This window comes from Heterocephalus glaber, unplaced genomic scaffold, assembly GCF_053883595.1.
Source record: "Heterocephalus glaber isolate CG9 unplaced genomic scaffold, H.glaber_assembly_v1.0 deba00001472, whole genome shotgun sequence".
In the NCBI taxonomy this organism is placed as follows: Eukaryota; Metazoa; Chordata; class Mammalia; order Rodentia; family Bathyergidae; genus Heterocephalus; species Heterocephalus glaber.
This window is the reverse complement of record NW_028258315.1, coordinates 26,902,083-26,918,412: the sequence shown is the minus strand read 5'-3', so window position 1 is coordinate 26,918,412 and position 16,330 is coordinate 26,902,083. Positions and strand designations below refer to the sequence as shown.

The 16,330-nt window shown below is 44.3% G+C and overlaps 2 protein-coding genes across 2 annotated transcripts in view; one reads left to right on the top strand and one right to left on the bottom strand.

Moving 5' to 3' along the window:
• Gnpat (glyceronephosphate O-acyltransferase) overlaps nt 1-1,258 on the bottom strand; it is a 32,649-nt gene extending 31,391 nt beyond the window's left edge. The window contains exon 1 of the mRNA XM_004854659.4: nt 1,075-1,258. Coding sequence (XP_004854716.1) covers nt 1,075-1,152 — 78 coding nt within the window. The 5' untranslated portion in view covers nt 1,153-1,258. The remainder of the gene's footprint in view (nt 1-1,074) is intronic.
• Nucleotides 1,259-1,323: 65 nt separating this feature from the next.
• Fsaf1 (40S small subunit processome assembly factor 1) lies at nt 1,324-15,307 on the top strand. The gene is made up of 7 exons (XM_004854658.4): nt 1,324-1,503; nt 2,990-3,330; nt 12,069-12,125; nt 12,966-13,061; nt 13,185-13,262; nt 13,964-14,016; nt 14,925-15,307. The coding sequence occupies exons 1-7, from the start codon at nt 1,410-1,412 to the stop codon at nt 15,061-15,063; spliced, it is 858 nt and encodes a 285-aa protein (XP_004854715.1). The 5' UTR covers nt 1,324-1,409; the 3' UTR covers nt 15,064-15,307.
• The last annotated feature ends 1,023 nt before the right edge of the window (nt 15,308-16,330 follow it).

Genomic DNA, 16,330 nt, shown 5'->3' with positions numbered 1-16,330 from the left:
TGGACAACAGTCTGTTCATTCAAGAATCATCAAAGGGGAAAGTAAAAAATCAAGTCCTTTGTTTAATATACAACAGGAAAATTCCAATCAATTCATAAACCAGTTTAGGACCAAAAAAGCAACTTAATTTGAGTGGAATCTGTACAGCCTCCTTCCTCTCATGCTTGTTCTGGAGTGGCAGTTAGATAACAAAGGTGAAATCTTTCCACCAAAGAACTGTTGGGTGACGAGGTTAATGAGAGAGAGTAAGGCTTTGGAGATGCTGACTGCCTGGACGTGGAAATATGCCTTTAAAATGCATTCTTTATTTCCTCCTAAAGTAGATAAAAATTAATCCAGTAGTTTAAAAACAACAAAACCTGATCTGTTGCCCCAGCACTGTGCAATCCCAAGAGATACAAACCTTCCACCTTGCAATTTCTTCATGAGAACTGAGTGACCAACGTTCTCCTGTGTGTGGGGAGGGGCCGTTAAAACCAAAAGAGGAAGAAGGGTTTGGGGGTGAGAAAGTAAGTTGGAGGGAGGCTGAATGGCATTGGTTGTCTGTCTTCCAAAATGACTTGTGGAAAAAGTGCAATGATGAAAAGAAGACAAAAGCAGTCAATAAAAGCTTTCAGAAGTTCTAAATCGTCCTAGAGACTCAAAACCTCTACCCTCACTCATAAACTGCATACTTTTCTCCCAATAATGTCACAGCATCGAAAGAGGATGTGGAGCCGCGGGCCATGCCGGCTGGGTGTGACCCGCAGTTTCTCCGTGTGCCAGACACGCCCTCGCCAAATACCAGAGCCTCCAATTCTCCTCTTACATTCATGTGTCCAGAGGCTTAGGGTTTGAGGGGAAGAAAGGGACAAACGAGTGGAAAGGAGCCAAAGAACTACCACTGGAGAAAACTTGCAAAAGCAACGCGCGTTTACAGAGGAGCTTAGCGGCACAGCGTTGCCGTGGAAACCAAGACGCGCACCTAACCGGGGTATCGGGACCACTTCTCTGGGCCAGGGGCAATGAGCCGGGGACGGAGGAGGGGTTTTTCCCCAAGGCTTTGCCCCGGGCCTCGACCTCCCCGGAGCCTACCGCGTAGAGGAGCACTACTGCGCTGGGACTGGTGGAGCTGGCGGAGAAGTGGGAGTTAGCAAGGCGCGGAGAGTCCATGGTGCGGTTGCCGTCCAGGGCGGGGCCTGGGATCCTCTGCTACGCAGCGGCAGTGCAGCCGCTGGGGGCGGTTCTTCCGCGCGGGGCGGCCTGACCTCGCCCAGAGTGGCGGCACCTATAGCCGCCGCTCGGGACCCCAGGCGTCGCCATTTTAACTAGGACGGAAGCCGCGCGGGGCTCTGTGGCGCCCGCGCACACGCGGAGCCGGAAACGGAAGTACCGGGACGTGGGCCGGAGCTGGTGTCAGTACTCTCCCTATGGCGCCAGAGAGGCTGCCAGAGCCAGGTTGTGAGGCGCCTGAGTGCACTGAGAAGCTCTTGGACGCCCTGTTGCAGACTCTCTACGACGTGGGTGAGTGAGGGCCAGTGTCCTGGCCCAGATGCGAGGCTGCCTGGGAACTGCGCGGAGGACTGCGGACGCAGCGACCGACCCCCCCCTCCCCCCCGCGGCTGGGCTCAGCCTCCGCAGTACTCGTGGTCACCAGGCCTTCTGGGCTCCCGGGCCCTTGGCCAATACATTGGCCTCACCAGCCCCCATCCTTACCCCCTGCCAAGTTGGCCGACCGTTCAGCCTCCTTCGCTTATCTTACTAAGGGAAAGGAAAGTAATAAAGCTCATCATTGAAGATTGGCAAATGCCTGGCCCTTTAGCAGGACGGTCTTTCGTATTCTGAAGAGCTGATATGGACGTTCGTGTTTTGTAGAAGCAAACACACTTCTTAGATTCACAGTGATGCTACACACGCAGCTTTGTTTTGCTCAAAATTTTAAACTCGCCTACACAGTAAGAATGACAGCTTAAAGGAGGAAGATCTTACAGTATACTACATGCTTTTTATGTATTTACCCCGTGATTCTCAGAACAACTTTCTGATTGTTCCTGTAGAGACCGTCATTAATCTCATCACTGCAAGTGTAGAAATGAACTCTAGAGTTTTAAAAAGCTTGCTACGGTAACTTGGAAAGCTTAGGTTCCAGCTCTCACAGTCTAGCCCTGTATCCTGTGCTGACTTGCCTTGTGACAGAGCATCGTGACACCCTTGGAAATGTTGGAGAACAGAAAAGACCTCATCAAGTCACTGACCTTGAGGAAATTAAAATCTAGAGGAAGAGAGACTGTTCTGAAAAATTCTACATACAGTTTATGTCCACACAGGTTGGAAAACGTTATGCTAAGAGCTCTGAAGGCCTGTACTGGGTCTACTCACTTTAATATTTCTAGTGCCAAAGTTTTTGTTGCCTCTTAATAAGTGTTTATTGTGTAAAAGACTGATGTTTAGAGAGCTCTTGTGTTTGTTCTGTCGGTGAATAATGGGGAGAGCTTTCAGGTGATTGATTAGAGTTTGAGTAAATGAAACAGAAGAGTGGATGTGGATGTTTAGTAGGAAAAAAAAGATACTCATATTAAACCAATCATCTTAGATTCTCCTTAACTCATAACTGAAGGAAAATAGGAAGACCATTACACATACCCTCAGCCTTAGAAAGTGTTGAAACACTGGCTTCAGTAGCAGTTGTTTTTAATGCAAAGGATGAGCCAACTGAGATTCCCAATCCTGGGGACTGTTGCCATGGTGATACTTTGAGGAAAGACTAAGGTGAGGACTAGCGTAATTGTGCCAATAAAGGTCAAGGACGTAAATCTTACCTAGGAAAAGATGGCAGTATTTTGGATTTTATAAATTGGAAATACACCTTACATGAAAAATAAATAATTTATGTCTTTGGGTGTACTTCTGGGTGCTTATAGCTGTGGCTATAAGTGCATTCATATGATTTGATATTGGTATTAGCTAAAACTGAAAATACTTGTTTTCCTTTTTGTGTTTGAACAAACAGGAGAGAAAGAAGATGAAACAGAACAGAAGAGAATCAGAAAGAAGAGAGACAGTAGGAAGAGAGATGGAGTTACAGTGGCTGTGGCAGCAGAGAGAACCCTGGCTGGTTCTCTCACAAGAGGCAAGAAAAAGAGTGCTTCCAGCTTTTTCAGGAAACTGAGAGAAGAGCTGAACTGTGCTCCTGTAGTCACCTCCCACGATTCCCCTTCAGAAGCAGAAGTCTCTGCTGCTACAGGATCACCCTCTCCCCTGCAAAACAACAGGGAGCAAGTGGAAGTGGTAGAATTTCACAGCAGAAATAAAAAAAGAAAACTGAAGCCAGATCAAGATGAATACACGAAGGTAATGCACTGGTTGGCTTGTTTGTGTATGTTGAGATCCCCTGATGTGGTCTTAGGGACTGCTTTTATAGACTGTATCAGGAGTGCCCGAGGATTTGCTAAATATCTCACAGGGCTTAGCACATAGTTCTTATCACCCACACAGGCAGATAGACTGATGTTAGTTATCAAGTTCTAGCCCTCCAGAGAAAATCAGGTGTTCATTGTAAATCTTGTTGATGTAAATACCAGGTAGATTTGGTATAGCAGTGGCTCAAGACCTCATGTATGCAGAAACACTGATCTGCAGAAGAGTCTGCTTCAGGAGCCAGTGATCAGGAAATCGTAGAAACAGGACTGTCTTGGGAGTTTCAGGGTTTGATAAACCCAGGCCTGCTCTGCTTTTGCTTTCCCATTGCTGAGCCTTGTGTTTGTTTGTCCTTGGAGCAAGACATTCTTACTATGTGCTGGCCATTTTTCTTTCTTTTTTGGGGATGTACTGGGGATCAAACTCAGGACCTTGCACTTGCAAGGCAGGCGTGGTTCTGCTGAGCTAAATCTCCAGCCCATGTGGTGGCCATTTTTCTAGGCACTGGGATATAGCAATGAACAAAATGTACAGTAATCTTCACTCTGAAGGAATTTAGATTCTGTTGGAAAAGCAATTTGATTTTCCTGATTAGAAGTCTGTGTCAGACTGAATGTGTAAATCTGACCAAAAATTCAGTCCACAGAGGAAGTGTAGTTGCTCCTCCAAACTTTTTCCCCCACCAAAATATCCTAATGGCTTCATCACATTCATTGCTAAAATCTAAATATCCCATTTCTCTTTAGCATTGTCCTAAGTATTATAAACCTTTATCTGTAAAAAAAAAAAAAAAAAAATGAGGATTCTATTATAGTAATACCTTGTTTCGTGAATGCTTCTGTTTGCAAACAATTCAGTTCTCAAAACCGTTCGACAAAATTTCGCTTCCATTCACAAACTCCTCATTAAGTGACAGACACAACCACAGCCATTTTCCCCAAAATCGTAAAACGAATTAAGTTCATGAACCAAGGTACCACTGTAGTTTCTGAGGCTGCTATAACAAATTACCACAAACTTGGTGACTTAAAACAACAGAGATTTATTGCCTTGTAGTTCTAGAGGCCAGAAGTCAGAGTCAAGGTGTTGGTAGAGCTATGCTCCCTCAGGCCTTTAGGAGAGAATCCTTCCTTGCTCCTTTGACAAGAGGTGATTCCAATCATCCCTTGGCTTGTGGCTCCATAACCACTATCTCTGCCTTATCGTTAACTGGTGTTCATCCCGATAGGTCAGAGTCTCCTATTTCTCTCTGCCTCTTTCTGATTAGGACACTTGTCATTGGGTTTTAGGGCTCACTCTTAAATCCAGGATGATCTCAGCTAGAGATCCTTAATGTACATATACTCTAGAGATTTTTTTTCAAATACGGTCACATTCACAAGTTTTAGAGACTAGGACATGGCTGCATCTTTTGGAAGCCACAGTGCCACCCACTACAGAGGTAGTTAAGGTATTGTTCCTTATGAATTGTATGAATTCATGTTAGTGCCCAGTATTATGCCACATCCTTGTTGTTTTAGAAACCACCTATGTACTCCTCTAGAATGCAGGTAGCACTTCATATCTAGCTCACTAACATCTTTTCCTTGAAGATTATTAGAACAATCTAATAATATCTGCCTTTATTTTAGGATTCCGAGTCAGCTTCCCAACTCTTCTGCTACAAATACTGGGTCACTGGGATCTGTTACACGTGGGCCAAAAAATAGCCCTTGGGACACAATAGCCAGAGCCTTCAAGCTGACCACCTCTTGTTACCCCAGAGTACTGTACAGATACTATCATTTTCTGGGCATGCCATGATGCAAAAAAGATGAGAAAGACTGTGTTGCAGTGTAATTCTGGAGTATTACACCAGTAGGAAGTATCTGGGCATCCTCCCTCATCACCTTGAGTGTCTCAGGCTTTGGTTTCCTCTTACACTCACTTGGAAGGGCAAGTTTTCTTACTAATAGAAAGGGCAGAAATAAAGTTAGTGTTGAATGAGTGCATTTCCCGGTTGTCTTGGTAATAGAACATCTGGGGCAGGCTGTCAAATTGTCTTTTTCTTCCTGCCCCAAGTGAGCAGCTTTCCTTGTAGTTGGGTTTTCTCAGGAACCTCAGCTTTTTCTGCATTTTGAATCTTTTGAGCCTAAAGAAATTTTCCATTTGTCCTTGATGCTTTGCCCTTCTTTTTATTTATATTGTATTTATTTTATTATTTTTTGGGTACCAGGGATCAAACTCAGGACTTTGTGCTTGTGAGGTAGGCGCAGAGCCACTGAGCTAAATCCCTGGGGCCCTGCCTTTTTAAAAAATTTATCCTTTGAAAATGTGTAGGGGCTGGGATGTAGCTCAGTGGTGCTGTCCCTGCCTGGCAAATGCAAGGTCCAAAAAAAAAGAAAGAAAAAAAGAAAGGAAATGTGGACCCAGTAAAAGTATATTTGTCCACAGGAAGACTTTGAGGTGTTGGGATTTTGGCATGTGAGTAGGTGCAAATGAATGTGGTGCTGGCTGCTGTGGTACCTCCTGAAGGTAGGATTCCAGGTAAAGGGAAGTCAGTTGGGGCTGATTAGAATTCAGTGCTGTGCTAAGAGTTTGGATAATGTGGGAGAGTATGTTGGTCCTTGTTCTGAAAATATGTAAGCCATTGTAGGACAGTTCAGACAGACCTGGTGTTGGCCGAAATGTGTGATAACATAATGATGGCCTCCATTGAATAATCTTGGAGTCAGCCGGTCATTTTCAGAAAGAACATGGGAAGGGAGAGGTGGTGATGAATTGGACAGCAGTCCAGCTAACTTGTCCTGCCTGAACACAGAAAATGACCTCCTTCTCCCAGTGCTTACTTGAGCCATAAGTTCTGTGTGACACTGGGTTGTGCATTGTAACAGGTTGTTGTGAGCTTGTCTGAGAACGTGGCTACTGTTTATTTAAATATTTTACTCATTCCAAATGTTTAGCCTACAGATGAATTTCCTGGTCATGTCTCACTTTTAATGAGTGTCTATGTCTATAGACATAGTTTCACAAGAAATACTAAGTAAAGGATCACTTATTTATTCCTCTACCCCACCAATAATTGGGTGCTTCCCATTTGTCAGTCCTTAGAGACACTGCATCGAATAGGTGTAGGTCTTTGTCCTTGTGGAGTGTGCATTTCCATCAGGCAAAGCCACAGATAAGTTATAATTTTAAAGAGTTGCAAACATTCTAAAGGAAACCGTTGGGGTTCTGCACGTAGCAGCACTGTCAAGTGGTCAAGGAAGTATCTGAAGAGGTCCCATTCAGGCAAATGCCCTGTTAAATGGTTCTAGAAAGAGACAGGGAAGAATGACACAGGCAAGGGCAAACAGCCTTCCCAGCAGGGTTTGAAACACCTGACTAGTACAGGGAGCTGGGAGACCAGCAGGAGGGGACAGCAGTGTGAGCTGATGCAGACAAGACCAGCCTTTGTCAGACCTAAAAGGCAGTGGTGAGGCCTTCCAGCTGTAAATAATGAGAAGCCACTAGAGAATTTTAAGTGAGGGCAAGAAGTGGTCTTTATCTTTCTGAAAGAATTAGGTTGTAGGCCAGCAACAGCAAGAACTATGAGGGGGCCATGCATGGTGGTGCACGCCTGTAATCCCAGCACTCAGGAGGCTGAGGCAGGAGGATTGCCACAAGTTTGAAGCCAGCCTGGGCTACATAGTGAATTCAAGACCTCCCTGAACTACATAGTGAGACCCTGTCTCAAAAATAAATAAATAAAAAGGCATGAGGGGGCTGAGTGAGGGTTTGGTGCAGTGGTCCAGATGTGAAATGAGGCAGCCTGGACTTGAGGAAGGAGTGCATAAACTCACTGTTTTTATTTTTTTTGGTACTGGGGATCGAACTCGGTTCCTTGCGCTTGTGAGGCAGGTGGTGGAACCACTGAGCTAAATTCCTGGCAAACTCACTCTGTAATAGGTGCAGGATTGCCTGGGAGAAAGAACATTCTTATCCCCCCCACACACACCCTGTCGCCCCCATTACAGTCCTGGGAATTGAACTGAGCTACATCCCCATCCATTTTAGCTTTATTTTGAGACAGAGTCTCACTAAGTTGTCCAGGCTAGGCTTGAACTCAAGCCTGGCTTATTCTTAACCTCTTCAAGCATTAAAAGCACCAGGTACAACCTGAGGTGATCCAAGTGTTGCCTGGCCCTTGGGGCTTGGGTCAGTCCCCCCTCTACCCCCAGCATCGGTCCATCTTAGCACAGCTCATTCACTGCCCTGTTTTAGGAACCTGTTCCTTCATGGCCTAAATTAAAAGGCACAGGAAGCATATGTATACTGTAATGGGAAGAACAGAATGGTGGGCTGCAGCTCTGAAGGGGCTCCTGTGTCTGACCTGGACCAAGCATGAAGGTGGCTTCAGGTGCAGGAGCTGCTGTTGTTTGGGGGTGCCTGCTGTGTACCCATACTGGTTATCCATATCTGATAACCCACCCAGCATCTCACTTAAGCCTCCTATTCCTGTGACCTGGCTTCATTGCACAGAGGAGTTGGGTCAAAGAAAAATAATGTTACTTGCTTGCAGTTAAACATCAGCCCCACAGTACAATATTTGCAACTCAAAATACTCAGAGTGCCATAGATGACATTGGTTGTATTCTTTTTAAGATTGTACAGATATATTTGGCAGAAAAACTTGAGACTTTGTTCATCACCTTTGAGGTGACTATTCATAGAGGTTTCTGCAGAAATATCCATGTATGTGTTTATGGGTTGCTGGCTTGCAGCCTATTAGAAGTGGCATATAAATTCAGTACTACTCAGTACTGCCATTGTAAAAGTGTGAAGACATCTTTAAAGTTCAAAGCTGGAATCTGATCCTAAGGCATCCAGATAAAGGATGTAAGTGCCAAAGTTCAGGTTCAACCTCATGGATTCTGGCTTCAAGGCAATGTACTTAACTGCTCCACAGAGATCAGGTATAGACTCTTTGTGCTTTGAATAAGAAAGTATGAGGAACCAGAATCATCACCAGATAAGACATTATTGTCAGACAGTGCTGACTACATGCAGGCACTTGCCACCCTGGTGCTGTCCTTACCCCACTCCCACCCCCAGGCCCCAGTGTCACCCTCTCTCTCTGTACCACACTCCCCAGTTGGGAGTCAAATTGGTGTTAGGAAAAAAGTACAGTAGTTGAGGCAATTTATACTCAAAGTGTAAACAAACTTTTAATATTCCTAAAATTGCCTGTGGTTTTTTTTATTGTTGTTGTTTCTTTTTCTGGTGCCGGGGATCAAACTTGGGACCTTGTGCTTGCAAGGCAGGCGGCGGAACCACTGAGCTAAATCCCCAGCCCCTGCCTGTGGTTTTAAAAAGTGTTTACTTCACTGCTTTGATCAGAGACAGGTTTGACATTGTAATTAATAGATTAAAGAAAAATCCAAGCTGTGGAAGAAAAAAAAGATGTTCTTGATCAGCAAGTCAGCTCATAAACAGGTTTGCTGATGCTGGAGGTCGGCTTATCTTTGTCCCTTGCCCCTACTCTTCTCCCAAACTCTCTTTTTATAGCTTTCCTCCTTTTTCCTTGCCTACCATACAAGTTGTCCAAATCTCCCAACATTTCTCTCTCCCTTGTATGGGACGGAATGGCCAGATGAATTAGGATAGGTTAGGACCATAACGGTGAACCTTTTAGAGACCAAGTGTCAAACTGCAACCCAAAACCCACTTATTGATCACAAAGTGCCAGCACTACAGTTAAACCTGAATACTGAGGTATTAGTTTAGAAAAAAACAACTCGTACATTAACATCTTTTGTCTTAAAGAGAAACACAGTAACGTGTGCCATAGGTTCTCCACTGCTGGGTCAGGCTGTAGCTTACATCTCAGTGGTTTAAAAGGTAAGAGTTTTTTCTGTATTCCATATCTGGGCCATTTCTTGCCTTTGTGACCATCGTGATGGGTGCTAACATCTGGCCACAGGCCCCTTCCTTCACTAAGTAGTGAATGGCTCTGAAGGGCTCAGTGTGCAAGGAGGCAGATATCCCCATTGCTCACATTCCTTGGCCAGAGAACACATAGGCTTGACTAACATCAAGCAGGCAGGGAAGCCATTTCCCAAGATTGACGGTAATGCCTCTCACCATGGTTTCTGAAGTGGGGAGTGTATTATGAATAACACCCTGAAGTGATGTTAAAGCTATCAGTGAAAAGTTAGAGCCCAGTGTAATCCCAGGACTCCAGGAGGCTGAAGCAGGAGGATCACCAAATTTGAGCCCAGCCGAGGCAATTTAGCAAGACCCAGTCTGGAGGCTGGAGATGTAACTCAGTGTAAAGGTCCTGAGTTCAACCCCCAGGGTGACAAAGGAAAAATAAATAAATAAAAGACAGTATTGGAATCATGCTAATAGACAGCATCCACAAAGTAATTAGCCAAGATATTTTTCCCTGGAAAAATGTTTGCATTTGGTATATTCCAGGATCTAGACCTTAGGCCCTTTCACAGAAACACATTGACGGCTACAAAACTTAGGATGTTTCTGGCAAAATGTTCAGGAATGTGGACATCAAGGTGTCTGTGTCCAGGCCAGACAGGCCCCCCCAGGCCCTGCCCTGCGTTTGGTCTAGCAGGCCCCAGCCTGGTGTCCCCACAGCCAGGGCAACTGGACAGTGGTGCAGGGACTGGGTATGCTATGGGGTTTCTGTTGGGGAAAGCAGGGACTCTCAAAGGCTGGCCACTGCCCCTCTTCTGAGGGGCCCAGGGGTCTCTAGCTGTCACGGGAATTTTACCCCAGTGATTGTTCCTTCATAAATGGCTCTGTTCTCATGCCAGTCTCCTGGCAACATATCAGCAGGAGCATCTGAGACGTCCCTAGGATTGCTGGATATGCAGTGTGCCTGAAAGAAAATTCAACTCCAGAGGGAGTAGTTAGCCAGCCACACAGGATTCTGGCAATCTCCTGGCAGTATACAGGGATGTTTTGGTTTGTTGTTTTGTATATTAAATTTGTATTTTGAAGTTTTAGTTATGACCCAGATATTAGTAACATTTAATCCTTCAAAAGTGTCTTGCTTCTAGGACTCTCAGAGGCTGAGGCAGGAGGATTACAACTTCGAGCCCAACTTGAGTACCTTAACAAGAGCTTGTTTTAAAAGCAGTTAAGGGGTTGGGGATTTAGCTCAGTGGTTTCACCACCTGCCTCGCAAGCGCACAGTCCTGAGTTTGATCCCTGGTACCAAAAAACAAAAAAGTTGAGAAAAAAGGCTAGTGATGTAGCTTAGTACTGGGGATTCAATCCCCAATACTGCTAAAAAAAGGAAAAAGTATCTTACTGTTCATTATCTTAAATAGATTAGATGTACATGCTAATGAAAAAGATATCTGAAGTTCAAAGTAAATATGAGAGTTTTTCCAAGTGACGGAATAGAAGACTTTCTGGGGTGGGTAAAAAGGACAAACCCCTCACAGCTTTGTGGTGTGCCAGCCCCTGGCGGCCTCTGTGCTACTTTCTGTCTGAGAATATGCCTATACCAGGTGCCTTGTGTAAGTGGAATTGTAACAATATTTGCTCTTTTGTGACTGGCTTTTTCATGTAGCATAAGGCCTTTAAGGTCTGTTGATGTTGTAGTTTATTTCAGAATTTCCTTTTTTGTTGTTGTTTTGTGGTGCTGGGGATGGAACCCAGGGCTTTGCATATGCTAGGCAGTTGCTCTCCTCCTGAACCATCCTCCAGCTGAGATTTTTTTTTTTCTTTTTTGCAGTACTGGGGGTCAGAGCCAGGGCCTTTGCACTGAGCTACATCCCCAACCCTTTTTTCTTTTTACATTCAAATTTTGAAACAGGGTCTCGCTAAGTCACTAGGTTGGGCAGGGTGGGCTTGAACTTGTGCCTCAGCCTCCCAGAGTGCTGGGATTATAGGTGTGTGCCTGGCTCAGAGTTTCCTTTCTACAAAGGCTAAGTAACACCTCTTTGTGTAGATGCACCATGGTGTTTACCTATGTACCTACCGGTAGACATTTGGGTTGCTTCACAGTTAAGTATTATAACAGTGCTGCCTTGGACATAGGTGTACAGATCTCTTCAAAACCCTGTCTTCAGGGCCGGGAGTTTGGCTCAGTGGCACCGCGCCTGCCTCGCAAGCGCAAGGTCCTGAATTTGATCCCCAGTACCAAAAAAACCCCTGTCTTCAGCTCTGTGTATACCCAGAAGTGGAAGTCCTCAACTGTATAGTAATTTTGTTTTTAATTTTTGAGAAACTGCCATACAGTTTTCCACAGCAGCGGTACCATTTTCCCTTCCCCCCAGTAGAGCAGAGGCTCCAGTTTTTCCACCTTCTGGCCAATACTTGTTATTTCCTGTTTTTTTCGTAGTAGCCAGTCCAATGGGGGTGAGGGTTTTGAAAATATGTCATTCTGTTGGTGATCAATCTATAATGATATGTTAACAGATGATTTTATTTTATTTATTTTTTTCCAGTACCAGGGATTTAACTCAGGACCTTGCACTTGGCGAGGTAGGCATGGCACCACTGAACTAAATCCTTGGCCCTTTTTTTAAATTTAATTTAATTTAATTTTTTTTTTTTGGTACTGGAGATTGAGCTCAGGACCTTGGGCTTGCAAGGCGGGTGGTGGAACCACTGAGCTAAATCCCCGGCCCAACCCTTTTTTTTTTTTAAACAGATAATGTTAGTAGGAATTTTTTTCTTTGCAGACTAAAACTTGTATCCAAGAGAAAGACACAAGTATTCAAGAATTTAACCTAGAAAAGGTATGTATTTTGAGATTGTTATATTACCTATAATTAATTTAGATGTTTACTAAATTTATAAAATTTATAATACTTTTGCAGATTTATTTATTTTTTTGTACCGGGAATTGAACTCGGCCTTGCACTGGCCAGGCAGGTGTTGTGCCGCTGAGCTACATTCCTGGCTACAGATTTATTTATAGCACAAAAAAAATCCCAAATATTTTACATGTCTAATGGCTAAAGAAATGGCTAAGTGAAATCTCACCACATTGACTTAACTATCACACTCATTTAATACATTACAATTTTCCAGCCATAGTAGCAATTATATTATCTTATCATTGCTGATAAAAAGGCAGGGATATCTTCTGCATTGTAGCAGGTTTTAAAAATACGTAACCACAACAGAAAAGAACAGGAGAAGGTAATTCAACAACCAAGAGTGTGGGTTTTGGTAATGCTCTCTTCCTTCTGAACATGCGGTCTGCCTATGAACTGCTGTGACCCATGGGTTGAAGTGGAGGTGGGTGTGTCTGCAAGGTGCTGTTCAGCTGAAACCATTGCCTTTCTGGATGATGGCTTGTTGGACAGAGCATCCTAGGATACTGCACAGCTCTTCTTAGCTCTGTCTCTAACTTGTGCAGAGGTAATTCTTGGCTTTGGTTGTCAAACCAAGGAGAAGGGTAATGATGGTGTGGAAGGAGAGCCTCCACTGCAGTCCTTCAGCCACACCGCAGCAGATACATTACCCTTGCTTTTGGGGTGGTACTGTATGTCTGGAGTGTGTTACCTGGCGGTATGCCTCTTCTGTGGTACCACTGGGACGCACTGGGGCTGGACTCTGTTTCGTATTCTCAGGCTCGGTTGGAAGTGCACCGGTTTGGGATCACAGGCTACGGGAAAGGAAAAGAAAGAGTCCTGGAACGGGAACGAGCCATCATGCTGGGTGCTGAGGTGAGAGGCACCTTCTGTGGCAGGCGGGTGCAGGGTAGGGGGTGTCCAGGGCAGCACAGGGGACATGGGGACATTTTTGTGGAACAAAATATAATGATATATGTTCTTATTCCTTCATTTTAGCCTCCCAAAAATAGTTACGTGAATTACAAGGTTTTGCAGGAGCAAATCAAAGAAAAAAAGGAAGAAGAGAAGAGAGTGGTAGGTATAATATGCTGTAGTCTATTCTTTACTCTGGTCAATAGAACAGGAAGATGGATGCAGCCAGCCACAGTGACATGCTGGATGGAGGCCACTGTCCACAAAAAAGTCAGAGCACAGAGTTGCATGGGAAATTCCCTGCACTTCGCGTCAGCTGCATCTTGTGATACCAGCCGAAGAATCTAGCATATTGACAGGAAAGGGCAGCTTTGGAGTAGCAAGCTTCTCTCAGGAAGTGCTGGGTGCTTTCCAGTGCCTCTTCGTTTTGTACATTTCACACGGTAAAGCACACAAAGGCCTATGAAAAACCACAAACAATTGATGTGACACTCCCTTCTTTACATCTGAAATGGAAGTGACCTGGCTTTTCAGCATAAGACTGTCAGTCTTATCCGGAATGGTCTTTTTGGTGCTTTTTTTCTTTGTCTTTTTTTTTGTTTTTTTTTTGGTACTAAGGATAAAACTCAGGACCTTGTGCTTGCGAATCAGGTGAGATACCACTGAGCTAAATCCCCAGCCCGCCTTTTGCATTATTGAAAGGGTTTTAAGATGAGTCTTTGAAACTGTATATTTAATTCCCACTTGAAAAAATTAGTAAAATAAGTGGTATGTTGGTGGCTTTGGTCACAAACCTCTTGCCCTTTTATGAATCTCCATTATCCACTACTGACGCATTTATTTATCTTCAATTCTGAAATCAGGCCCAGGATGCAGATATTTTCAAGAAAAAGAAGAGGAGAGAACAGGAAGATAGGTGAGTGATATCTGCAGGTGCCGGGGCTGACTGCCTGGCTTGAGCCTCCTAGTTCTGACCCAGTGTCTCGTGTTTGGTTCCAGCTGGTAGAGGGCTTCTCTGCCTTGGTGTCCTGATCAAGTCTGTAAGAGGAAGGTAGCTTTTAGTAAATTTCCAAAGACCAAACAGCCTCAAAACTGAACTTGTAATCTTCTGCAATCTCTGGTTGTCAGAGACCACATGTGTCAGGTGACCAGTGGAGAAGTTGAGTGTTGTCACTGGTGTACCACACAGCAGGTCTGTGTTGCCCATCTTTGCCATTCTGTAGACAGCTGAGCGTCGTGAGATTCAGTAAGGAACACTGATTCCAGCCGTTCGTTGCCTTGTGCCTGTTTCTTAGCTTCCATTCAGGTGCCTCCTCCTCTCTTCCAGCTTCTGCTTTAGAAGAGTAGACTCTCTGCCTTAGCCTTTTCCTTAGACCCCTTGTGCACTTGTCCATGCCAGAAAGTGATTATTCATTATGGCCACATTGACAGGTTGTCTGTCTGTCCAGTGCCTGCAGTGTGCTGGGCACATGGGTGATATTGTATAGGTGTTGGTACAGCTGTGGTCACACTGAGGGGACCCTTGTCCACCAAGGCTGGCTTTAGGAAAGCAGACAGATAGACAAGCAGGGTGACCTTAGGTACTGGCAAGTCCTGTGAAGAGGCTGGAACAGAGTCTTGAGAGGAGATGACTGGTAGAGAGCTAGGAATCACTTAGAGGGAGGTGACATCCAGGTGGAGAACTGTGTAGAGGGAAAGAACAGCCTGGAAAGATCATTCCTCCTGCAAAGGGCCTGAGGCAGGAGGGCCAGGCAGCCTGTGGTGGCCTGAAGTGCTTTTTCCTACACCTAACTGCATGATTCCTTTTTCTCACCTTGAATGTAGGAAATCTAAAAAGAAGAAGCCGGCTCCCAGTATTTTGTCAAGTGGACAGGTCGGACAGGTTGGAAAATTCAAAAATGGGACCTTGATTCTGAGCCCATTTGATATCAAGAAAATAAATTCTTCCAGAGTGGCTAAATGAAGTACTTTGTCAGATAAAAAGAGGAATGGCGCTGGACCTGTCCAGTTCGAGACTCTCACTGCCTCTCCAGTTGAGGAAGACCAAACGAGCCTCGAGGAGCTGCACTGCTCGCCAAGTGAGCAGGCCTCACTCCCAATTTCCATGCACTGGTGCTGGGCAAGTTTGCTTGTCATACCATTTTTCTTAATTTTACTGTCTTATAAATGCTAGTAATTAACATTAAATTACTTTTTAATATTTTTAATGACTTAATGTTATTGGATCATGAAAGAACTAAGAACATGATTTGTTATTTTTTTGAAAAGCAGTTTTAATTTTCAACCTATTAGTATAAAATGTACTTTTTCTTAACGTGTATAAATAAACACAGCTTTTATAGTATATTTGGCTGCTCTACCACCGAGGTACATCCTAGTCCTTTTTTGTTTTTGTTTTTAATTTGAGATAGTGTCTGCTAAATTGCTCAGGGTGGCCTCAAATCTATAGTCATCTTACCTCACCCTTCTGAGTAGCTAGGATTATAAGCATATACCACAGTGCCCAGCCTGACCTTTTTACTTCATTGCTACAAATATCAGATTCCAGCCTAGAAAATAAGTTTTTGTCAAAAAATTCAAGAAAGGCTGGGGATTTACCTCAGTGGTGTCGCACCTGTCTCATAAGCGCAAGGTCCTAAGTTCGATTCCTATACCAAAAAAAAAAAATCCAAGAAGTTGTAAATGACAGACTGTGTTATGTGACTTTGAGTTGGCTCTGAAAGCATTGCCAAATGAGAAACTCACAAAATTGAATAGTGCCAGCACAAAATCTAGACTTTGATTTCCAGACTTTTACAAAAGGCAGAGTTCACTAGGAAGTATATTTTGGCACTTTATAAGAGTAATGTTTTAAAAAAGTGTAAGCTGTGTGTGGTAGTACATGTCTGTTAGGAGACTGAGACAGGAGAATCTATGAATTCAAGGCCAGCATGAGCTGCATAGCAGGTTTAAAGCCATCCTGTACCTAGTGAGACCCTGTCTCAAAAAAAAAAGTAGATCTTAAACATGACAGAAAATGCTGGGAAAAAAATCGTAGGAACTAGAAAGGACCTATCAGAGGAGGTATTAGATGGGTCGAACTCTGTCTTGCCGTCAAAGAGGCTGGAGTTGGGGGGCCTCACCTTGCCTAGCCCTCTCACCCCTCTCTCCAGTGACCCTTGATGGCTTGGACAACTGAGCCCTTGGCCAGGCTGGACCAGATCCCCAGCCCAATCCATTTTGGAAAACCA